Below are 24016 nucleotides of genomic sequence, written 5' to 3'. Positions count from 1 at the left end.
AAACTAAATTCAAACCTCTCTTCAAGGTGCCAATCGCTATACATTTCATCGTATTATTTTAATTCTCTTTTTCTTCTGGATTACCTCTGATTCTCAAGCAATTCGCATAGGATTTGCATGATATAATGTTCGTCATGGGAAACAGCAGAATAGACCTTGTTCTTTTGTGTCGGATACAAACCAATCAGACTTTGTTAACGGTTCCTAACTCAATTGGGATCAATCGAAGGCCGAAGCGTGCTGGAAAAGTGTCGATATGCGCCGACGAAAAGTAGCTGACGAAGGAAGGAACACCCTCTCGAGAGGCAAAGACGAAAGAGCAATCGATGAAGCCGCCAATGTGTCGACCACTTGACTTGACTTTGTGTGCTGGCCCCTCCTGAACACCATCCCGACAAGACTGGCTTTCACCATAATTATATGGTACCCAGATACATACATGCAAGTAGCGTTGGGACTGATACGAATTTCGAATTTCGAATTTCCAATTGGTACTCAACAGGAATAACCTGACAACATTATTTAATAAATAAATAAAAATTTTTAAATTATAAAATTACTACTATAGTACATTTAAAATTGATGGCATGTAAAACTGAGAGTTTTTATTTTGATTGGTTACTGTGAATTCTTCTACTGAGCGACGTCGATGATACTGAATAATTGATACTGAATAGGTAGCTAAAATTTCAATACTTTGTCAGTGGATATTCAAGTATAAAATTGTTTGAATATGATCAATGTGTATGGTATCAATCCCATCGCTACATGGATGTTCTTATAGCCAACCGAATCGGTTCCCCACGGAATGAAGTCTCTGATGCAACCGGTGCAGGCAGGCCTTGCGCTACAAATTACGAATAGCCTTAGGCAAGGCAAAACGAACATTGGAGAAACGATGACGAAGATGAAGAAGACGAAGAAAAGCAAGAAAAAGTCGCAGACAGAAGGGGAGAGAACCGACCGAGTTTGGCAGGAGAAAAGAACGCCGAAACGAATGGCTACATACTACATATGTAGGTATGTATGTAGTCTAAACCCAATCTTTTTAAATATATTTTTATGCTTTCAAACGTATATGATAATGAAGACTTTTATTTCTGTTATTTAAAAAAAAATAATTTTTGAGCTCTTGATGAACACATTGCATGGTAGAATCGGGATGCAAGCAAAAGAACAAGAACAAGAGACGAGTTCCTAAACGAAAGAACAAAGCATCCTACTACAAAACGAGCTGTATAGCGGAGTTTGGTCGACCAACTTATAAAGTAAGATTGGCTAATTTCCGAGTCAAACATCGGATCGTGTTTTATTTGGGCACTGTAAACGAGACGAACATCCCTGAATACACTTCCAGCCTGAAAATTACTCCGATAACCGATACGAGCTAATCATACCAAAGATTCCTTTTTTTCTTACAAAACAAAATAACAGCTCGAAACAGCTGTTTGATTTTAAAATACTGACAATGAGTGACTGATGAAATTTCATTAATTTGCAAAATTAATTAAACAAATTTCACTGAAAAGGTATAAAATTTCGAAATAAACTGTGATCAACAGAAAAGCAGAGGTTCTAATTAACGAATATTATTTTTAACGATATTACAAATAATAATGCTGAAAGTTTCATGAACGAATGGACCATTTAAACTATAACAACCCAATATTTTCGTGCATTATAACGGCAGACAGAAGAAGAGATCCCCTTTAATTACAGAAATTCACGAAAAGAGTTCGCGTGTGAACGAAATGATCAGCATCTTCCAAGAAGCAGTACACGGCAAAGCGTTCCTTTATATTCTTTATCTTTCTTACATATACAGTACTCGCCAACTTGCAGCAGACTGTGCTACAAACATCTTTCTCCGACATCTTAATGTTCGAATTCATCCCTTGATAAATTGTCAAGCATTTGTTCCTTTTCTGTATTCGCGGTACTAGTTTTGTCAACCCCGGTCCACTGTTGACGTTCGAAACAAATTTAAATCCTTTAAAGAAATTCTGATTTTATTTCTTTGAATAATACTTTAAACTTTAAATTGATATATCATAGATGTTATTTCGCGATACTTTTATGTCATGAAATCATGTCTGACTTTCTACGTTTCGAAATCAACCATTTGATATGCAACTACCTAATGATATCAAATCGCACTTGCTCAATTTACAACTTCAAGTGTGACAAACCTAATTACTGTAATTTAAACCTGATTTTATTCTTGTAAAATCTTGTAAAATTTAACCATGAAACAACGGAAAATGAAAGTGCATGGTGTTTGTTAAAGAATTTCCCTGGTTTCCTATCTGGTCACCAAAGAGAAATCTCGTTCGAAACAAAATGTTTACCGTCTATCCAAACCGTCGATCCTCCATGAGACTGGCATACCTTTAGGCAATTCCAGGGAAAAAAGTACATTAGAAACGCTTAACCTGTCTGATGCAAGATCGTCGAGAAGCTACATGTTACCGATTCCCATGTACACTCGCGATCAAATCAAGGTTTTCCCCCAGGGAAAATCCTAGGGAATCTTCAAAATCTGAACTTTTACGATATTTACATTAAAAGTACTTAAGAAACAGGAATAATAAAATTTAATATACATATAACTGAGAAATATTCATTTTCCCACGTAAACTTTTACACGCAAGTAGATAGAACCAGACTCCTAATTGGACAGTGTTTTTCGTTAATAATTCAACAATAAAGCCTTAACCAACATTTTGGTAAAGATAAAAAGTTGTTCAAAATCAGCCCAGCAACCACCACTTCAGGGGATTATCATTCTTTCTCAGACACTCTGTACATGTGGGACCACCACCCTCTTCCCTCCATAGTGAAAATCTGATTTGATCGCGACTGTACTAAAAGAAAAGCACAGGGCTCTAACAAGGACGCCAACTTTTTCTATCCGTCTATCTTTGCGGAATTCCATCCAAACCTATAATCACATACTCATACGATTATTACAATTATCATCTATTTTCTTTTTTCTCTCTCTCTTTTTATTTTTTTTTACCGCAACTGTTCCTGCTACGAGGATTGCATAAAATTAACTCGCATGATTTCCTGGTCTTTCAAAACCAGCAATTACTCTATGGTGGTGAGACGAACTTATACACGCGCGAAATTAATGAACCGACTCGATCGAATCGAAACCTTCAATAATGGATCAATCAAGATACCAGCCGATGAATTACATTTTTTCTTTTCTTTTCTTTTCTTTTGTAATGATAGGAATGGCACCATGAGTTCGTTACGGGGTCACTACGCACATCGTTTCTTTATCTGCAAAAACATAGATCCACGTTGCAATCTTATTGCGATTGTAATAACAAATTGATTTGAACGCATCAGGCTGATTGAATAAGACGGAAAGATTGGTCATTGACGATCAAGAAACTGCAGTCTCAATGATAAAACGGATTCATAATGAAGAATGTATCATTGAAGAATTATCATATTAAATTATTGTTTTTCCCTTTCGTACGTACTTTTGAGTCCATTCATCTTACTCGTTCCTTTACATCCCCCTTTTAGTCGCCTCTTACGACAGGCAGGGGATACCGTGGCCGTATTCTAAGCCCCCCCCCCGAGCCACAGGGGGTTTAAAAGTATCATGAAATAACACCTATGATAAATCGATTTAAAGCTTAAAGTACCACACAAATGACTACATAAACGTTTCTGAGGCTTATTTTTCGAAATAGTGTACTTATAGCTGAGCCAAGTTTAAAAATACTACTGTCCTCGAGCACTTGCTAAACTTAAAATTTCAGACGATTTGAAAATTAAACGCGAAGACACATGTTGCAACATTTGTAGAAACTTTAATTTTTATCCGATGATTTTATCTTGAATTTAATATTGCAAAAACTGATTATCGTTTTTAATTTTCTTGTTCAAAAATATTCAACCAAAAATTCGTTAGAAGTGCAGTAGATAATTTCTGGAAGATTTCTGAAAGGTCTCAAAAGCTCTACAAGATTTTAAAATTTAAACACTACTTTTCAAAACTACATTTTTCAAACAAGTAAGTTTATCTCCGCTGTTTAGACTCCGCTGTTCAAGGGTTAAAGAATGCATATTTTTTCCCTCCCTTCAAATGCCATATACCCCTTTAAGGAAAGGTAGTGCAAAGTTCCAGTATTTTATTTGATGGGCTTTAAAGCGATCTTTTCTTGTTTGACTAACCCAAATGAACTATTTTTCCAAAAACCGGTTCATGCGCGTAGCTTCGTATTCCTCATAAGTTTCAAACTAAACATCACTGAAAACTCGTTTCAGAGCATAATAATTTTCAATAGAAGATATCAAATATTCTAGAATAATTAACTTTATCAATCTAAAACAGAAAAGCTATTAAAAACACTTTGAGGTTGTTAAATGAACCACGTGCTTAACAAGTTTCATAAACAAAGTCGTGTGATCAATTCCTGGCTAGAATCTACTACTTAACAGCCAACAGCTATTGTATATTTAACATTGTCTTAAATATAGTTTATCTGGTTACGTAGCGAGATACATTAACATCTATAACGACCAATCAGTGTCATAATAGTGACTATACGCATTTTGTTTATCGACAAAATGCCTCGTTCAGTATACGTGCGCAGGCTTATAAAACACTTTTAGAACGCCGCAAGAAAACGCCGTTCATTCAAGTTAAAATTGTGAAATATGTTTTCCCAGCTAGCTACATTGCAGAAAATTTGATACTGAAAACATTTCATCCCCCGAATTCTCGATCAAAGGACTGACAATATAAGGATACAATTCAATTTTAGATCAATTTTGCGCTCAACGCTTAGCAGGAAACCATATTTCATTGATTGATGAAAATAAAGGACCAGAATGCGTCCTTTATTATTTACGCAGAATGCTTGGCAGAATCAATCAGTTGTTATTAGTACCGGATATTAATTGAAGCTACGCTACGCTACGCATTTCGCATCGACGTAGTACGAAAAATGTACAGTGAGCTTAATTTTCAAGATATTGATATTAAAAGTAATTTAAAACAAACTTTTGAACTTAAAAAATTCCTCCTTCCCGCCATTTTCTCTAGAAAAGCCTATCGTGCTCTGAGTATGCATCGTACAAATGACGATACTATTTCATATTTCGTCCCTTTACGAAAGCTTCCGCATCGTCAACCATCGGTTCTCACAAAATTCCCCGATATATTTGAATATTCGCCTCATCGCTCACCATTACATTCCTCGGCGGTTTCATCGGAATTGTCTTCGCAGTCATCCGTTAAGTCGCAGACCCACAAGTTCGGTATACATAAACCGTTCGCACATCGAAATTGCCTTAAAGGACAAGGCATGTCTGAAATGAAATAAAGCAAACAAAATGAAATTGCTACTGCGTCAGCATGATAAATTGCCAATAAAATAATATGTAAAATAAAAAGAGACGAAAATAAAATAAAGAGGTTAGAAACGTATGTGTTCTTGATTTAGTACTACGTGAACAATATTGACGTAATTTTTTTTCATAATTTATTGTGTTTCTTTAAACTGTTTTCTAATTCAAAACGTTGAACATAACGAATGTTAATTTCGTGATTCAATTTCGCGAAGAGGATTCGATTCACTCTCATTTCGAAGGAATTAACGCGCGCACTGTTCTCTAAAGACAATTCACAATGTATGTACCAATGAACTAGTTGAAAAAACTTTGGTGGATTTTATCCAATAATTCAACTGCACTTTCAATTCGCTTCCATTACCACGCCGAACAACTCGCGGACATTCGTATTATTTAAATTCGATTACGTCACGAACGATAACGTGAAAGCATATCGAACTTGTATGTACATCCCGTTTAACATTTCCGGTGGTGGCAACGATTCAATTATACTTTTAATAGCGCTTCAACTTCACAAAAACATCAATATTTGTTATTCAATTAACGTGATTTACGTTTCAACCAATTAAACGTAAAAAACAGAAAATCGAATACTCTATAATCGATTATAGTATCGAGGATAATGGTATATATGTACTTATTTACTATTTGTTGTCCGATTTACCTTACAGTATTTCAAATTATTGTAATTTATATAATAAAAAATATATATTTTATATATTTCCACAAGAAGCATTAAAGACTTACTCATTTGGCGCCATATTTTGATTTGCAATATTAGTTTAAAGTTCAGTTGCTCGGAGATTATATACATAAATCAATCTTATTGTAAAACAATTTAATGTTAATTCAACTATTTATTAATAAAAATTTACTTTCAAAATAAAATTATTAACTGCGTGATTGATATTGCCTACAACTTCAGATGTCAATAACGCCATCTGTGTAAGATATTGAACTTATCGTATTAATCACGCGAAGTCAGTCACGTTTCGCGAACCGCGCCAGAATCTTCCTAATTTTAAAGAAAGTTTTACACGAATGCAGAAATATTAACCAGTGTTCTTCTTTATTACAAGATAAAAAAATTAAACGTGATATTTCGTTAAATAAAAGAATTTGTTATTATGAATCAATCACTCATTTATTGATTACGAAATAGATCTTGCAAGCTAACCTTGCCGTTCAATATTAATAAGATGAGACAATGCTATCCCGTACACAGTTTGATCTCATCATTTAAATCACTATCAATATTCCAACACGCTACAAATGCACTGTAAAGGAAAAACCATCAAAGAAGCATCAGCTTCCGTCTATTTTGATATTAAACGAAAGGAAATATAAATGTATAACACGTACTTTCACTTAAATGAGTGATATGAGTAGACCGACATTTTTTACACTTTCAATTTGTCGAACTAAGTTTCCCACTCGTGTCAATTAATATTCAAAAGGAATATAATAAAACAAAATGGAAATCCACATACCAACACGTTGCAAAAAATTACGTTTTATATTAAAAAATCACTTTCTAATGCAAAATTGTATACGTATAAGTTCGTGACTCGTTAATAATATTTTCCCATTAGGTTAAATTAGCAATAATTTAACGCGTATCACTTAATATAGTATATTAATATGACCTATGATTATAACAATTCCGAAAATAACTGAATCATCAATTATGTTGACAAAAAGGGAAAACGTCGAGTCACGTTTAACTTATACCAGAGATCAGTAAGAACTGATGTGAAGTCTTGAATGAATGAAACGATTATCGATTAATCGAACGATACTCTTTCTCTTTGAATTCACTCGTAGAATCAATCACCGTTATTTACACGAATCAATTTATAACACGTAAATTTACCTTTAATTTCGAAATTAATAAATACAGAAATAAATAGCTTTGCAATTTTATATTTTACATTAAATCGAGGAAAAATTATATAACTACTGAAAAATATATTCAAAATATATCGACAAATATGAATGTTGTATCTGAAACATTATAACTGTAATATTATTTACTTTATAGGGATAATAAATATATTTATCAAGAGGATGGAATTGTTTTTTATATGTTCATTATTAGATATGATTAGATAAACATTTTCCAGAAATATGAGTTAGTTTAAATAATTAACGGTTACTAAAAGGTCATTAAAAAATGTGGTTAGATTATAAAAAGAAGCACGTGTAATCGATAATTCTATTCACACTTTATGACATTGTTCAATAAGCAATATGCCATTACTTTAAATATCAAAATCCACCCTACATAATCAGCAAGTTGATTATATTTTATTTGATAACGGAAAAATTTTAACGTGAATTTTCATATACGATACGTTGAAAATATTAGAAAAAAATTTCAATCATGCGTAATAAACATTTCAACTTTTTTAGGTTTTCAAAAATGTCCTGGGCATCAAGTGAAAAGCATAATGTATCAAGATCTTCACGTGCTTCCATCTATCGCAGTGTTTCCCCATTTTTAGACTAACTCACTTTTCACTCTACCAGCATCCCCCTTATAGAGATCGTGGGTATTGAGCTTATACGTCAGATATCTTTTTTTTTATATATATCGGCGACTGTCCTCCTTTCCCGCGTCCTACGTCGACCGATTTGTAGGAACTTCTCATTGAAAATGTACACGAAAGATGTCGATTATATAAGCAGTATTGGCGCATGGCACATCCCATACATATTTTGTCAATCAACAATACCGTAACTCGGGTACATTTTCAATGACAACGATACCGTTCGCATTTTTCTTTCTTCCTCTATGTAATTAATAATGAAAAATCGTAACTTACTGTCAGTAGAGTAAGCATTAGCCGTTGTAAGAAAGCCGAATATAGTCAGCAAGTACAGGGGCAAAAGTAGCAGAAGACGACAGGTTCGCCCCATGACAACCCTCTTTCGTTGCACACCTGTCTTTTTCGTCTCTTCCACCACTTCTTTTCTACACCACCACTTACACCAAGGACTTACAAAATTACCCCTTGTTTTTCTCACGATTTTTGTTTTCCAATACTGACTTTGACAGCCGGCAAACCGGAGATCGATCAACAACAACAACAATCCTCACTCACGATGCTGCTTGAACAATTATCATCAAATAGTTGATAAGAGCACGCGGTCGAACAGTCTTTGATCAGCATCGGGCGAGTCACAAATTCTCAATCATGTACATGAAAACAGGCAATAATCAAGAGTGGCTGCGTGCTCGAGGACAGAATAAAAAGTACACTCCACGAAGTGGTTGAGACTGACAGGCCCGCCCCGTGTGCAAGCACCTTCGTGTGTGTTTCACTGTATATCCCTTACTCCCTCTTTTCTTCTTCTGTCTTTTTCGTTCGTTCATATGAATTCGTTGTACTTTCTTCCTCTCGCACAGCTGTTCTATTTCTCTTTGCTGTACGAAATTATTCTACCTTTCTCTCTTTTCCGTTCCCTCTCCCGGGCGAACACTGATGACCACTGATTCTGACGCACCGGTATCGCGCCACCTGCGCGCGCAGCTACTCCCTCTGGTTCGTCGCCATTTCCACTATTTCTTCTCCCCACCACTTTTATATTGTTGATAAGGTTACGTTATATGCGTACCCGTAACCTGCTTCTTTAACGTGACCCAGCTTAACATAACCCATATTGTCTTCAATAAACACACCTGTACCTATAAAATTTCGATGAAATTCTGTAGAAAATCTTTCCTTATGAAGTTTATTTTTATGTATTAAAACTTTGTACACGAACTTTTACAATTATTATAGGCATTATGAGTTTAAACTATATTTATAAAAAATTAAACGGTTTTGTTGTAATATTATTGATTAAATACTATATACAAAAATTATAATAAAGGCATTATTCTTGTACTGAAGATACAGTACTCCACATCAATACATTTGCTCCATTAGTAGCTACAAAACAGTTTGTTTGTGGATGTACACTCAGCGATACTACAGGATGTTTTGTTGGTTTAAATCCTGAAAGTTTTGTAACTACTTTTTGAGAAACTAAATCCCATATCCATAATTTCCCATCTGCTGATCCAGAAAGAATTCGAGTATCTTGGTTATCAACACTTGACTCTAAGCATAAGTTATTTGCTGCATGACCTATGAATTCTCCAAGCAATTCTCCTGAGTCTTTATCCATTAATCTGATTACAGCATCTGCACAACTGACTACTATGCATTGACCATCCCTTGTAAAACTGACACATGTCACTGCATCTATAATATTTGTAACAAATTTAATTATCTTGAATATTGTTTATTATAACGAATATCTCGCTCGTTAATAATCTCACCTCCCATATAATCTGCATTCATTTCACCTATACGAATATCATATCTACGTATTTTACCGTCAAACGAAGATGTCAAAATTTCATGGTCTGAAACTCTAACACTGGAGATGGAATCTTTGGCTTCGTTTAAACACTGTACTGGTTCTAGTACCCTAGAACGTACATCCCATAACATAACTGAATTATCCCTTGATCCAGAAACAATTAAAGAAGACTCCTCATTAAATCTATCATCAAAAGAAAGGTGTGTTTGTAGTATAAATATATCATTATTATTTACTTTCATCTTTGTACATATACCTTACTGCATTAACTGGACCTGCATGACCTCTTAAACGACGAACCGGTGTTCCAGTTGATACATCCCAAAGAATAACTGATTTATCTAAACCGCAAGAAACAATTTGACTACTGTCACATGATGCACAAGCATCCATTACTTCATCACCATGACCACCATATATTTTTAAAGCTACACCTCTGTGTGGATTCCATAATTTTAATTTTCTGTCTGATCCACAGGTTAAACAGTAAGCTCCATCAACTAAAAAATCACCATATTTAGATAAATAATATTTTTAAATAGAAAGGTTGATATTAGACCTATAAATATTATTAAATGAATGTTAAAGGTACCTACATACCGGTAAATCTTACAGCTCTCACAGCTCCTTGTTTACAATCTATCTCTCTTATAAATTTGTATTCAATTAACATTTTACCCACAATTAAACTATGCCATTAAAGAATATTCTGAAAAAAACAATAAGTGATAACTTTCGATTCTGTTAATAATTTAATTTTCCTGTAATGAATTTATAACAATTTTTCAAATCTTACTCCATTTGTATACTTCAAAGTGGTGCATTCATTGTGAATTTTACAGGTTGACCAATATTAATATGGTAGTAAATTTGTATTGTAACACTTTTTTTTCTTGACCTGAAATATAAATTGTAAAGATTAGAAAAAGTTCCAAATAATATAATTTGATTTTACAGTTCAAGGAATGGTGGGTTTACATGCGCGTCTTTTTTGTGTTTTACTATCATTGGATATTCGTATTTACGAATGCAAAAAAAATGTATGTAAACTTCCTTCAAGATATCTAAGTTATGAATGAACGTATTATAGATAACACGTATATGAAAGCGATATCTGTATATATGATAGTAATTTTTGTTGATTTTTCACGAAATTACATTGTATTGTGAAGTGACAGTATTTATTATCAGTGAAGTTTGTATCTTATTTCTTGTTTAATACAATTTTACATTGATTCAAGTAAATAAGTGATTTTATTTGCAAAGATATTAGATAGTTGAGGTTAATACACCCTGAATTAAAGTAAAATTTTGAAATTTTCATAAACAGCACAAATGATTAATTAATAAAATTTGTAATACAGTATGTAATAAAAATTATGTAGATAAAATGGTTGCAAACACATCAGATGATATGCCTGGATCCATATACCATGAGAAACAAGTAATTTACTAAATATTTTATGCTTGTATATACTGTATGATTATAGAGTGTGATGACATAAGTTTTATTCTTATAGGTGAAAGAACTTTGTGCATTACATGCATTAAATAATTTATTTCAAGAGAGAGGTTTCAACAAACAAAAATTAGATCAAATTTGTTATAGTTTAAGTCCAGATGTATGGATTAATCCACACAAATCATTGTTAGGACTTGGTAATTATGATATTAATGTTATTATGGCAGCATTACAGCAGAAAGGACGTGAAGCAGTATGGTTTGACAAACGGAGGTTTGTAAAATACATTAGTAATCCATAAGAGAAATGTTGAAAAAGATTTTGTTTGTATGACTATAAAATTTTCAGAGATCCTAAATGTCTGTGTTTAGATAATATTGAAGGTTTCATATTAAATGTACCAACAAAATATAAATTAGGATTTGTATTACTTCCTTTGAAAAGACGTCATTGGATTGCCCTGAAGAAAATTCATGGTGCCTTTTATAATCTTGATTCAAAACTTGATTCCCCACAGCTTATAGGAAAGGTTAGTTGATTTGTTTCTAATATTTCAGTATCTTTTTATTGACAAATAATGTATTCTTAGGAGAATGATTTACTTACATACCTAAAGGACCAGATAGACAGTAAAGAGAAGGAATTGTTTCTGGTTGTGTCAAGAGAAATAGATAGCAGTCAAGGATGGTTAATAAATACCTGTACAAATAAAGAAAGTGTTAATACTGATCATAATTCAGTTACATATATTGAGGATAATTGTACAGATTTAACAAAAATGGAATCAAAAGAATTGAATGAAAATGAAAAATTTATAGATAACAAAAACTCTAGGTAATTAAAGGTTCTAAGTCAACAACTCAATGTTTCAGGCCAAAATAAATTTAAAATTGAGATGACAATAGTTCATTAATAAACAAGTTTAGAAAATTGAAATAAAAAAAAGTTTACACAGTATATGAATTTCTTTAAACAAGAAGAAAGCAATATAATCATTTTTATATTATGTTTAGAATTTTATATTGTTTTTAACAATTAAAAGAATTTTAACACATTTAAAAATAAATAATAGGTTGTTAATTATTAATTTACAATTTGTATCATAATCAATGTTATTAATTCAAAAAGTAATATATACTTCATGAGTACTATTTATATAAGTAAATTAAACATAATTTTATTATTTTAACAAAAGTTACATTCACATTGTTTTCTCTTTGGTCTACATTTTCTGACATTGCTTCACCAGTATTATTCAAAACATAAATAAATTTATTTTATAAAATGTATTGATTTAATAAATGTATATTATGGTGTATTTAACTATAGCTCGTCAAATGTGTAATAATACTCTGTACAAAATATTATTGCACTATTAGAGGAAAAGATGCAAAGTAACATATTCTATTCTCTTTTAGTATTTGTTCTAGTCACCTTAGATTATTTAATTAAATGATATTAATAACGGTAAAAGACAATCTTTTGTACTTTTAGCACAATATATTGCTATGTAAATGTGATATAAAACAATTGGTATACATTATATGTAATTTTTTACATTTACTCTACATTTTAGCATTATAAGTACTTCATCAATTTAGTTATAAGATCATTATTTTGTAATAAGATTCCCGTTATGTTTGTTAAATCATATGTTTCAGTTTTGTGGTATTTCGAACAAATTTATTGTTTAAATAAATATTCACAATGTTTAATAATTAATCATTTATTACCACTTTATAGTAAGAGCTGTATTTATCTTTTTTATTTCATGATATTGCGTATGGAAATATGCTAAACCTTTGTCTGTGCATTCTCCTCCTAACCAATTTCTGTATAGATTCTGAACCGCTTTGTTCTTTTCAGGATCACTTTTAGGAAGTTCATGATATATAGATTCTAACTGTAATGCTAATTCACGTGGTTGAATATTGTTTACAGGTCTAATTTGTGCTCCTCCATTTAGACATCCTAAATTAAAATATATAGTTAGTATGTACTATTTTAATTATATTTTTCAAATGAAACTTACCACAAGGACATGCCATAACTTCGACATAATCATATGAACATTTTCCTCTTTTTAATTTTTGCACAAGATTTTGTATATTTCTAAACCCATTAACAACGGCAAATCTTAATAATATCTGACCATCCTTTTGAAAAATGGCCTCTTGAAAATCAGGATTTCTGAGACTTTTAAATTCAGCTGTAACATCTGTTTCATCAAATAGATGTTTTACAGCATAATGGAAGATAAAATCAGCATAACCACCAGATCCTGAACCACTATGACCGCATAAATTGCTTTCCAAATTTTCCATTTCTACCCCAAAAGGCTTTTGAACTTTATTTTCTTTTACTTCACTTAATGTCACATTATATTCTTTAAGCATTTGTTCTAGTTCAACTAATAGGAAAAGGTAAATATTAATATACATATATATATATTTGTAAAATTTGAAATGCATACTTGGTGTTATAACACAATCTACATCTCTAGAATTTCTTTCAGAGTTGTAAAAATCTTCTCTAGATGCCTCTAATTTTTTATCATAACAAGGCATGAGAGTTACATGATACACTTGTTCTGGTGCAAGACCCTTGGTTTCAGCCAAATGATATTTGACTAATGATCCCATAATTTGTTGAGGGGACTTTGTTACACTAATATATGGAAGTATAAAATTGCCATGAGTTTTTTCGGCATAGCATACCCATCCTACATGACAAAAAGTATTATGTATTTTTTATATCAAATAAAAATAAAATATATTTTTTTATACCTGGACAAGAAGAAGATAACATTGGTAATTGATTTGCTGCACCACCTTTAGCTACTTTGTAACGTTCTACAAATTCTTTAGCAGACTCTAATAGAGCAAAATCATCAGCTACAGTCATATCTAAAACTGAATCTGCTCCTAATTCATAAAAGTAGCCAACAAGTTTATTTAATGTTTCTTCTGAATTAAGACCATAACGTTTTGCTACAGACAATACTGCTTGCACAGAAAGACTAACTACTATAAATTTGGTACCATCTCCACTCTGAAAATTAAAGCAATATTATGTGTTATGTATTGTACAATATTAGCAACTGGATGAGAATAACTATTACTTGACACTGAGATACTTTTTCTTTAAATACTCTCATCAGTTCTTCTTGACTTTGTTGTGTAACTAACACGCTTTCTGCAGATGTAATGCAACCACTACAAGCTAAACAATCAGCAAGTGTGATTTCCACCTTCTGCAGTTTTTCAGATTGCCCAATCTAATCATTCAAAGAAATAAACAATTGTAAAACAATGTATAAAAAATAAATACATGTATATATATAATTGGATATTATACTTCATTTAATATCGATGGTATTCCATCTTCTTCAATTTTTATTTTTGCACCACTTCTTCGTTTTGATGCTTGAATTTCTATAGGTTTTATGCATTCCTGCAAACAAAAAATAACATACAACAAATAATAAATAATTATTATTAAAAAAAATGAAAAAGTATTGAAAATACTTGTGAAGGTGTAATAAAATCATCCAAGTTTGTTATTTGTAATGCCCCACTGAATCGTGATGTCATTTTCTCTACAGAGAATACCTGAAAATAATTTCAAAATTTATATTGTTAAATTATTTACTAATAAAATTATTGATGTAATAAATATGTTACGACGAACATTAATTACAAATGCTATCTTAAGATTTGAAACTTAACCTTACTTTTAAGTTCCAAATAACAGGAAGTATTTTTTTATTCAAATACAAAGTGTATGAAAACAAAAAACATTTAAAACAATTTATTTATTATTAAAGTGGTATAAATTAAAATTTATATCTTAACAATGAAATGTTCTTTATCATTGTATATAATAGATATGTATTAAATAATTCAATAAAACAATGTTTATTTAATTACTACAAATCACAGATACATGTTAGAATGTTTTTAATACGGCATAAAATTATAACATGATTTTCCAATTGTATTTTATCCCTTACATTACATCAAAAATTGAGAACCTCTGACTTAAGGGTTCAGGAAGTTCAGGGGTAAGCGTGCGCCTGGAAGATGACAATTCTACCTTCTTCCAAACACGAATGGTGATATTTGGATACGATTTTGATGAAATTTTAATTATAAGAATGACTGAAGTGAAGAAAGATGATGTCGTTAAGATTTTACACACGTATCCCCTTTGCAGAGTGAGTAAAATTTATTATACATCTATTCTATTTAAAAGTATATATTAAAGAAATACAATCAATTCCTTTTATCAGTATCTAATCAATAGAAGTCAAGGCGCAAAACAGTGTTCCCATATGTACAATGTAACTTTAAAAATGTATTACTGCACATTACAATTATTTCGGTGCTAAAACAATATATACATATATTTATAATACTGTTTATTTAAAAATTTACGGCAATGTTTGTTCGAACGTTATCTTCATCTTCTGTTGCAGAAATGTGATATGTCAGATGAAATGAAACAAGAAGCAATGGAATTGTGTGTTACTGCGGCAGAAAAATATGCCGATAATTATGAAAGTGTTTCTAGGATGATTAAAGAGACCATGGATAAAAGATTCGGCGCGTCTTGGCATACGGTTGTAGGCGAGGGATATGGATTTGAAATAACTTATCAGCTGAAACACCTTCTATACATGTACTGTGCTGGAAATCTAGCAATATGTATATGGAAATCGGCTTAGCATAATTGACAAAGATTCGAACATACTAAAACGCAAACAGATGTACAAATAATTTACATAGAGATCAATTTTTATTTTAAGCAATGACAAACGCTATGAAATCGTACAAATAAAACGACTAAATTGTAAATTAGTATATTTACAAATACTAAGCATGACCAAAGAAATATAAATAAAAAACGTTCAAATTTATAAAACAAACTTTCAATAGTAAATTACAAAGAAATAAAAAAAAAAATTTATATTTTTTATATATAAAAGAATATTATTTATAAATAAATATTAATTTTAATTTGGTAGAAGCTTAATATTCGTGACGCGTTCGTGAGTTTTTATCTTTATTAATTGATATTATAATTTAGTTGAAACTCGTGCCATTTAAACTCGTAATATTATATTTATACAAATTTACGTATAATTTGTATTTTTATTTAATTATATAAAAATGTTTAATTGTAATTGTTATATAATGTTATATGTATAAAATATATATTATTATGTATGTACAACATAACATTATCAAATATGTATATACGATATATATCCTTTGAAATCAGATAACTAAATGCTGCTTTACAATATTTTTTTGTTAATCCTTTGAATATGGACTTATACTACTTGAATGTCTTGTTTGAATATCTCTTTTATACTAAATTCTATTACTAGCATACAGAAATATCCACATATTGTACAGCTTTATGGTATAATAATTTTATAATATAATTGTTTGACTAAACATTTATTTTTATATTTAGTTACACTATTATTTTACTCTTACTGTTTACAGCACTCTGTGACTACACGTTCATAGACTTTTTTATTTTCACTTGAAAGATGTGAAAATGTATCTTTTCTTTCAAAACATATGACACAATTTCTTGAATATAATTTGGAAATTTACTTAGGAGATCATAATTCAGTACATTTTTATATAAGAACTTTAACAGATGAATTTACAAAAAAAAAAGTATATTACTCCATCTGAAATAGCTATTATAGAATATAATGTAACATAATAATCTGCTTATATTATAAGGTATCTACAAAAATTAAATATTGTGATGTATATTAAATAATACATATACTTTTATCAAGATGTGATAGCAATAGACTGATAAATATTAAATATTTACATAGCATTAAGGAATGATTTTAAATGAAATTTGTTACCTAATAATAATAATAATAATAATGATAATAATAACAATTACAATACCTTCATAATTTTTAATTATTTACTATCACCGTTAACAATACATATACTTTCCATTTTCCATTTCTGTAAGACGAATTCTTTAGTATTTACAACTCTTACAGAAACTTCTACCCGTGCTGCTAAGTCGTATGTACCAGGGGATGGAAGTACTGCTTGTAATTTTATAATATTACTAGCAAGTGGTTCTATGTGAGAACAAATTGACGAATGACAAGCATATCTGTAGTACGTAGAAGCTTGTGGAGAATAAAGTTGTGATTTTACCCTTGGAAGATTGTTTTTACTGAAACAAAAAGTAAACGTAATCAATATAAATAATTAAGTAACTAATTGTTAGTACACTTAATTGATGTTATTACCTGGTAGTTCCTATTGTACTGACTTTAATATCAATTTGTGACTCCGAATGATTTTGTATATACATTATTACTGGAACAAAGCACAACTGACTTTTATTGAAATTATGTGTGATTTGTCTAGCATGACTGAAAGAAAAGGAAATGATATTCTTCAAGAATTCTGTTTCTAATTGTTGATCTTTGAGTGTAACGGCCATATAATCGAGTATATTCTTATCTGGACCAAATATCTTTAAACGTCCACCATATTCGTTTGTTTCAACTTGAATCTCCTTTGGATGTTTGTAAGTTTTATCCAAATACTCTATAGCAAGATGATGTTGACCAATTGCTTGTCTAGTAATAATCCCACCTTCAATTATCTTTGCTCGCCATTTGAGGATTAAAGTGGAATTTAATGTCATGGTAACAGATAAAGGCGATTGCTCCACATTTTGGGGCAATCGCTGAGATTGCTGTTGCATCTCGGTTAAATTTTCATTTATATCTAATGACGGAATATCTCTCCTTTGTATGAAACTAATATATGGATAGTTCCCATTTGACTCCATGGAATCATTTTTCTGAGTTAAAGATACTTCAGAAAATTTCAATTCCCCTTCATTCTTTTTTCTTAACTTAAGCATTAAATGAAACATTTCCTGAGGCTGTATCTTAATATCTGTTGGCAAAACAGATGAACTGAATACGGACCACGTAACACTTTGAAACAATACTTTGGATAATAGAATTTCATTCATAACAGGATCATGAACTTGATTCGCATTTTTAATGCATACTATTAAATTTAACGTAGGTGAGACATCTTTCAATAATATACTTCTCGAGGCAATTGCGCTGATCTGTATAGAATCTAAAACTGTGAAATGCCAGCTATGTCTACAAACTCGATGCTTGATTATGCTTTTCGTATCAATATTTTCGTAGTAAAAAAGTAAATCTAAACGATGATTTCCTTTTTCATCGGGTGCTCTAATCCACAATGGTATTGTATGAGTTCCTCCAACATTTAATACATCAGATGATAATGGGACTTTAATTACAAGTCTATTACTTCTTTTTACCGTATGTTCTGAAATAATAAATAAATTACTAATATAACGTTGCTTTCGTTGATTATATATTTAAAAATATATACCTTCTTGAGTATTAATATATTCGTCTCCTAGTGAAATAAGTTTGGCATCTGTGGATGCTACATAAACATTAGTCAGTGATGCATTACCCACATTTTTTAATGTAACTTCTAATTTCTGAATTTCACCACACAACATTTCTGAATTTAATTTATTGAAGTAGATCTATAAGAAAATTGATATTTATTGCAATGTAAAATATCAAATATTTCATATGTAGTTATATTAAATACCTGCATGAAAGGTGCCTTTTCAATAACATTTATTTCTAATCTATAATCAACTCCATACATATTTGTATCAGGTTTCTCTTTAACATTCTTTAATTTAGGACCTCTAATTTCAAACAATCTTTTTCCATTAATCGCTATCGTTGGATTAACAACCGGTGGATCTATTACATGCGTCGGATTAGATAAATTGTAACTTAAACCTAATACTTTTAATTTTCCTACTGTTTTTGGTATCAGACACAATGTAATGTTTTGTTTACAAGCTGGTTGTAAAATAATTTTCTCGATTACTTGTGTTTCCACCGGCTTAAAATCTTCTGTAGATTTTATTTCATTTGTAGTTTGTTTATTGCCGCAAGTAAATGACCATAATAAGGTCATATTAGATAATGGCAACGGTATATGTAATGGATTATACAATTCAATAGAAAAATGCACTGGTTCGTCTACAACAGAATTCGGTTTCACAGTGTTATTACTTGCTTTAGAATATAATGCAACCGTTGCTTTAAATATCATAGGAGGAGATCCCTGAGCTTCTGTTATTAACATCTCTTCCATTTTCGACCATCTTACATCGTCACATTCTTCATTATCAAAAGAAACGTGACTTGCTGGAATATTATTTTCATATGATTTGGCTAAAGGACCATACAATACTTTAATATTATTACTATCTATTAGTGGTAAAGGCAAGATAGGAAGCTCTTCATGATTTGACAAACCTTCCTGCAATAGTAACTGCAATATACAAATTATGGTTAATATAACAAAATATTAAATAAAGGATTGTGCGCTATTTATACTTACATTATGGATATGTAAAAATTCACGTAAAAATGCAGCTTGTTGTATAGCTGGTTGCTTGCTATAAGCATTCAATAATTTTTCAAATGCTTTAACTGCTTCATTGACTTGTTTTAAGGATGCAGCTTGTCTGCCAATGGTGAAGTGTATGTGATCTTCAGCTAATGACCAACCTCTCCCATTATATACCTAATGATAGATATTTGAATAATAACAAGTAATATTTTAATGATAATTGATTAGGAGTACCTGGTATGCTTGTTGGTAACATCTTAACGAATGCTTTCTTTGACCTGCTTTTGAGAATCTATGACCAGCAAGGACAGCATGAAACGCGTACTTGCGCATCATTTTCGGCCCGACAAAACAATAGGCGGCTTGTTCTAATAGCAATGCCGAACGCAAATCTGAATCTTCGCTAGTCATGCGAATTAATTGTTTTGCAGCCTCTCCGTACAAACTTCTACCTTTCAAGCATTCCGCACTGAGAAGCGTTGCTCTTGTTGCAAACTGAGGCATTTTGCAACTGTTTGAATAAGTTAGTATTGCATCGTCCATATATTCAATAGTTTTTCTATTTGTTTCACCTTGCATAAACGCACTCAAAGCAGCCATTTCAAGAGCACCTGCATAATAAAGCCAAGCTTGATCTGCTGCAAAGTCTCTCTTTGCACTGTGGTACGCTTGGTAAGCAAGCGAATAGTGACCAAACATGAAACACAAGTCACCTAAGCGACGCAACTGTAATTCTGGAGATTCTGTTGTATAACTGAAATCCAAAGAAGCTGGAACTTTATATATTTATATATGCTATGTATAACTTTGTTTTTTTAAGTTGTTATTACACGGTAGAAAGGTACGTAAATATTATTACACATACATTACAGCATTCGATGGAGTAGGTCCTGGTATTCCAGGTTTATTCGTTCCAAACCATCGTCTCGTTGCACTAAAAAGAGATCTACTAACACCTTTCTTATTTGAAATAACATCGTTCAATAAACCAATCTGCTTTTCCACGTAAGGTAACAAACTTTTCAAACAAAATTCAGTTATTAGTGCTCTTAGTCTTTCAAGATCTTGGGTGGATAATCTAACACCGTGCTGCGTTATTAAGTAACTAGGAGAGTCTGCCCAAACATTTACATTTATCGGCGTATTACTAACTGTTTGTCCTTTCATATATACAAGAGAACTTTGCGACTTGTCAACTGTTGGACTTAAAGGATGCATCGTTACAGACACAGCTTCTTGTCCAACTTCCAAGTGCGTAGTCGCCGAGTCAGATACCTCAGAAGAAAAACTAATGGTATCATTTGCATCTGGAGAAACCAATACAGAATTCTGTGGAGCTATCGGGGTTCCAGCCTGGCTTCTAAAATATAAAATATACTTTAGAATGTATTTTACACAATTTTAAGAAATATTATTAAAACATACTTGTCGGTATCTGTGGTTACTTCATTTGGCATTGAAGAAACACCGCTAGTGTCTGCAGGGGTTCGTGGAGAACTATTCTGTTCGCTACTTCCCGATATTTCTGAGTGTTTTATTAAAAACTGACTCCAAGGATCTGGTAACTGAGTATTGTCGTCAATTTGACCTGGTGGTCTCGAATTCATTTGTAGTAGAAAACAATTATTAGCACCATAAATGTTTTTCATTTCTGCATACACTACTTCAGCTCTACAAAAATTACAATTAATTAATTTAAACATGCAGAATTAATTACGTAGAAAATGAAGGAGATGAAAATAAATACTTATTCCTATCATCCTGTAAAGTATCATGTACCAAGATATAATATCTAAGCGTATTATTGTTAAACCATTTTGGTAATTTTCCAGGTATACTTTGATGTAACTGTGCACCCATATTTTGTATTTTTTCTAGAGGATTATCTTCTGCTGTAGAAACAACTATCATACAAGCAAGAAAGTGTTTAGTAAATTCATGATCCGATGGAAATTGTACACTCAAAAACATTTCTCTCCATGCTTCGAACCATGGAACTGAGACAGGAATATCAAGATCTGTTGTTCCAATTCGAACAGTAGTCGTGTGTTCGCATGTGGTTGAACTAACCGCTTCGTTCAACATTTTTCTAGCAATACTTGGTTCAGGAGGGTGCGCGTTAACATCTTGTATAAAAAGACGGAGATTCCTAACGCTTATTGTATTTCCTTGCGGATCTTTAAAATGACCTATGAAAACGAGAAATAAAAACTGATTGTATTGCGTACGTATATTTATTGTATGTTACATTATTATACATTGTATATGAGATTCTTACCTTCAGTATTTAATTTGCAAAACGGTTGCAAAAGTTCAACGAATGATAAATTATTTTTCTGACATACAGCATCCGCTGCGGGTGAACACACCGCAGCAATTTGGGGTGAAAATGCGTTACTTATAAATTCACGGGGGGTTAATTTACATTGAGCCATGATTATTACTACTAATTCTACAGGTAACCAAGCTTACGCATGTACTAATCAGTTTATATATACTTTTATATATATATATATATATATTACACGACTATTATCATTTTGAGCACTACATTACTGTCGTTTATTATCTTAATAGTTGACAGAAGTGAAACGTTTAATACATTGAGAAGATGAAGTAAACATCTCTACGGAACAGCTGTTTTTGAGAATATTTACCCATAAAGGGTATAAATATGGAGATGACATACAGGTATCGTGGTATCAACCGGAAGTATTCATAAACGGAAGTTGTGGATTTTTTTCTTCAAACTTCTTCCTGCAGATGGCAGATATTTGAACAAGTTAGAGCATTTTGCATAGATAGTTTAATTCACCCCTGTTTATTAATAATTACTTTTTAATTAAAATATAAACAAAGGTAACAATTCTATAATATAATAAGTTTTATACGATTTTCGTGTGTCAATGTTAATTAACTATTTGATAAAAAATGTGTTATATTGATTTTTGGATTTACATTTGTAATAACATTTATTCAATTTTATATAACTTAAGGATTCGTCAGGATTTTGTAAGATTTTATAAATTTTCAAAATCTTCAAATATTGGAATCAGAAGATATTTCTTGATCTCTGCTTTTACGATCTGCCGGCTGAATCTAAAGAGCGCTGCTGTCTTTTGTGGAAAAAAAATCCGGAAACATGGGTCGTATGCACGCACCTGGGTAATGTTAATTAAATAATAAAACAATTTATTATTATAAATCTCTCGAAAGATTTTTCCTCTTCGCATTTTTTCATTCTTTCTACTGTTGTAATAGAAATTTGTATATATTTTTCGCGAAACTTGGAAAAAGAATGTTCCATCACAAGCCACGTGTTATTTATGGAAATTGTCGATAAATAAATAAATCTGTTAAACTGCTTTATGTAAATTCTGAAATATTTCAATTAGATTTTTAATAATTGAGGTACAGAAGTAAAAAAATGTTTGTTTTTTGATATGTTTTATGTACTTTATACTACGCACCCTACATAACCTCAATGTTTTCATCGTATTATTTAGCACTGTTTGTTTACTTTTAAAATAATATTTATCTAATAGACGATTATAATTATTTATATAGTAATTATACAAATTCTGAAATGAAAATAGGTTTTAATGATGAAAATTTATTTTGTTACAGTAAAGGTATATCGCAGTCTGCGTTACCATATAGACGCAGCGTTCCAACATGGCTAAAATTGACACCAGAGGACTGCAAAGAATTAATTTATAAGCTAGCTAAAAAGGGCCATACACCGTCGCAAATTGGTAAATCTTTTTTCATGTATCTTGCTTTTATTTATATCATATTTGTAGTGTTATGCAATTTCTCTAATCCAATAACAATTTATAGGTGTAATTTTGCGAGATTCTCATGGAGTGGCCCAGGTGCGTTTTCGTACTGGAAATAAAATCCTCAGGATTGTTAAAAGCATGGGTCTTGCTCCAGATTTACCAGAAGATCTTTACTATTTGATTAAAAAAGCAGTGGCTATCAGGAAACATTTGGAAAGGAACAGAAAGGATAAAGACAGCAAATTCAGATTGATTCTTGTGGAGTCTAGAATTCACAGACTTGCTCGATATTATAAGTCAAAAGGAACACTTCCAGCTAACTGGAAATATGAGAGTTCTACTGCCAGTGCTCTTGTTGCTTAATTATTTCCTCACATTTCTTAATAAAATAAGAATTTAAATAACAGTTGTTTTTATTACATTCTGGCTAACTACTTTTAAAATGAACCTAGTAAACTTAATTCAGTACAAAATAATATTTATGTCAAGAGAATACATTACTATTTAAACATTGCAGTTTTAGTGAATAATGA

General features: G+C 31.3%; 7 protein-coding genes across 24 annotated transcripts in view; 3 read left to right on the top strand and 4 right to left on the bottom strand.

Annotated features, from left to right (window-relative positions):
- Window positions 1-8337, bottom strand: part of LOC117610133 (low-density lipoprotein receptor) — a 28607-nt gene extending 20270 nt beyond the window's left edge. For 4 of the 11 annotated variants that reach the window (XM_034337156.2, XM_034337155.2, XM_034337160.2 and 1 more), the window contains exons 1-2: window positions 8202-8337; window positions 5212-5334 (exon numbers count right to left, since the gene is read on the bottom strand). In XM_034337156.2, the coding sequence (XP_034193047.2) occupies window positions 5212-5334; window positions 8202-8295 (217 nt within the window). In that variant the 5' untranslated portion in view covers window positions 8296-8337. The other 7 variants (XM_034337167.2, XM_034337165.2, XM_034337162.2 and 4 more) reach the window with 6 other exon arrangements.
- Window positions 8264-10882, bottom strand: LOC117610135 (WD repeat domain-containing protein 83). 3 transcript variants are annotated; one of them, XM_076691338.1, is made up of 6 exons: window positions 10726-10882; window positions 10544-10645; window positions 10348-10456; window positions 10004-10247; window positions 9704-9930; window positions 8264-9626 (listed from the first exon to the last, which is right to left on the bottom strand). In XM_076691338.1, exons 3-6 carry the CDS (start codon window positions 10418-10420, stop codon window positions 9256-9258), a joined length of 915 nt encoding a protein of 304 aa, XP_076547453.1. In that variant the 5' UTR covers window positions 10421-10456; window positions 10544-10645; window positions 10726-10882; the 3' UTR covers window positions 8264-9255. The 3 variants fall into 3 exon arrangements, with proteins under 3 accessions (XP_076547453.1, XP_034193063.1, XP_034193061.1); XM_034337172.2 differs by lacking the exon at window positions 10726-10882 and having other exon boundaries at window positions 10344-10456; window positions 10544-10693; XM_034337170.2 differs by lacking the exon at window positions 10726-10882 and having other exon boundaries at window positions 10544-10684.
- Window positions 10670-12212, top strand: Josd (Josephin domain containing). The gene is made up of 5 exons (XM_034337173.2): window positions 10670-10787; window positions 11133-11191; window positions 11268-11482; window positions 11558-11738; window positions 11799-12212. Exons 1-5 carry the CDS (start codon window positions 10775-10777, stop codon window positions 12045-12047), a joined length of 717 nt encoding a protein of 238 aa, XP_034193064.1. The 5' UTR covers window positions 10670-10774; the 3' UTR covers window positions 12048-12212.
- Window positions 12213-12370: 158 nt separating this feature from the next.
- On the bottom strand, window positions 12371-15753 carry LOC117610105 (putative cytosolic Fe-S cluster assembly factor CPIJ010948). Of its 6 annotated transcripts, none has more exons than XM_034337083.2 (8): window positions 15646-15753; window positions 14737-14820; window positions 14567-14662; window positions 14331-14486; window positions 13996-14260; window positions 13683-13931; window positions 13242-13619; window positions 12371-13180 (listed from the first exon to the last, which is right to left on the bottom strand). In XM_034337083.2, exons 2-8 carry the CDS (start codon window positions 14800-14802, stop codon window positions 12939-12941), a joined length of 1452 nt encoding a protein of 483 aa, XP_034192974.2. In that variant the 5' UTR covers window positions 14803-14820; window positions 15646-15753; the 3' UTR covers window positions 12371-12938. The 6 variants fall into 6 exon arrangements, with proteins under 6 accessions (XP_034192974.2, XP_034192973.2, XP_034192969.2 ...); XM_034337082.2 differs by lacking the exon at window positions 15646-15753 and adding an exon at window positions 15305-15432; XM_034337078.2 differs by lacking the exon at window positions 15646-15753 and adding an exon at window positions 15222-15356.
- LOC117610116 (dynein axonemal light chain 4) lies at window positions 15291-15935 on the top strand. The gene is made up of 2 exons (XM_034337116.2): window positions 15291-15425; window positions 15687-15935. Exons 1-2 carry the CDS (start codon window positions 15321-15323, stop codon window positions 15933-15935), a joined length of 354 nt encoding a protein of 117 aa, XP_034193007.1. The 5' UTR covers window positions 15291-15320.
- A 1015-nt stretch (window positions 15936-16950) lies between these two features.
- On the bottom strand, window positions 16951-22412 carry l(3)76BDm (trafficking protein particle complex subunit 8 homolog l(3)76BDm). Its single transcript, XM_034337075.2, has 10 exons — window positions 21980-22412; window positions 21449-21890; window positions 21127-21372; window positions 20567-21061; window positions 19936-20455; window positions 19690-19875; window positions 18880-19620; window positions 18649-18811; window positions 17511-18582; window positions 16951-17434 (listed from the first exon to the last, which is right to left on the bottom strand). Exons 1-10 carry the CDS (start codon window positions 22134-22136, stop codon window positions 17167-17169), a joined length of 4290 nt encoding a protein of 1429 aa, XP_034192966.2. The 5' UTR covers window positions 22137-22412; the 3' UTR covers window positions 16951-17166.
- Window positions 22413-22715: 303 nt separating this feature from the next.
- RpS13 (ribosomal protein S13) lies at window positions 22716-23889 on the top strand. The gene is made up of 3 exons (XM_034337115.2): window positions 22716-22866; window positions 23329-23456; window positions 23542-23889. Exons 1-3 carry the CDS (start codon window positions 22844-22846, stop codon window positions 23844-23846), a joined length of 456 nt encoding a protein of 151 aa, XP_034193006.1. The 5' UTR covers window positions 22716-22843; the 3' UTR covers window positions 23847-23889.
- The last annotated feature ends 127 nt before the right edge of the window (window positions 23890-24016 follow it).

The sequence above is a fragment of the Osmia lignaria genome, chromosome 12, assembly GCF_051020975.1.
Source record: "Osmia lignaria lignaria isolate PbOS001 chromosome 12, iyOsmLign1, whole genome shotgun sequence".
Taxonomy (NCBI): domain Eukaryota; kingdom Metazoa; phylum Arthropoda; class Insecta; order Hymenoptera; family Megachilidae; genus Osmia; species Osmia lignaria.
Note: the sequence above shows the minus strand (reverse complement) of the source record. Positions and strands in the feature narration are given on the sequence as shown.

Bases quoted from the DNA above. Each gene is read 5' to 3' on its own strand.
- RpS13 (XM_034337115.2), top strand. From the start codon at position 22,844: ATGGGTCGTATGCACGCACCTGG. The intron at 22,867-23,328 runs GTAATGTTAATT...ATTTTGTTACAG, and splicing joins GGTCGTATGCACGCACCTGG to TAAAGGTATATCGCAGTCTG. The intron at 23,457-23,541 runs GTAAATCTTTTT...AACAATTTATAG, and splicing joins CCATACACCGTCGCAAATTG to GTGTAATTTTGCGAGATTCT.
- Josd (XM_034337173.2), top strand. The intron at 11,192-11,267 runs GTAATTTACTAA...TTATTCTTATAG, and splicing joins CCATATACCATGAGAAACAA to GTGAAAGAACTTTGTGCATT. The intron at 11,483-11,557 runs GTTTGTAAAATA...TAAAATTTTCAG, and splicing joins GTATGGTTTGACAAACGGAG to AGATCCTAAATGTCTGTGTT.
- LOC117610116 (XM_034337116.2), top strand. From the start codon at position 15,321: ATGGTGATATTTGGATACGATTTTGATGAAATTTTAATTATAAGAATG. The intron at 15,426-15,686 runs GTGAGTAAAATT...CTTCTGTTGCAG, and splicing joins ACACGTATCCCCTTTGCAGA to AAATGTGATATGTCAGATGA.
- LOC117610135 (XM_076691338.1), bottom strand. From the start codon at position 10,420: ATGTTAATTGAATACAAATTTATAAGAGAGATAGATTGTAAACAAGGA. The intron at 9,931-10,003 runs GTATATGTACAA...TTTTGATGATAG, and splicing joins GGTCCAGTTAATGCAGTAAG to ATTTAATGAGGAGTCTTCTT. The intron at 9,627-9,703 runs GTGAGATTATTA...CAAATATTATAG, and splicing joins GAATGCAGATTATATGGGAG to ATGCAGTGACATGTGTCAGT.
- LOC117610105 (XM_034337083.2), bottom strand. From the start codon at position 14,802: ATGACATCACGATTCAGTGGGGCATTACAAATAACAAACTTGGATGAT. The intron at 14,261-14,330 runs GTAATAGTTATT...TTTAATTTTCAG, and splicing joins AAAAAGTATCTCAGTGTCAA to AGTGGAGATGGTACCAAATT. The intron at 13,932-13,995 runs GTATAAAAAAAT...TTTGTCATGTAG, and splicing joins GTTATCTTCTTCTTGTCCAG to GATGGGTATGCTATGCCGAA.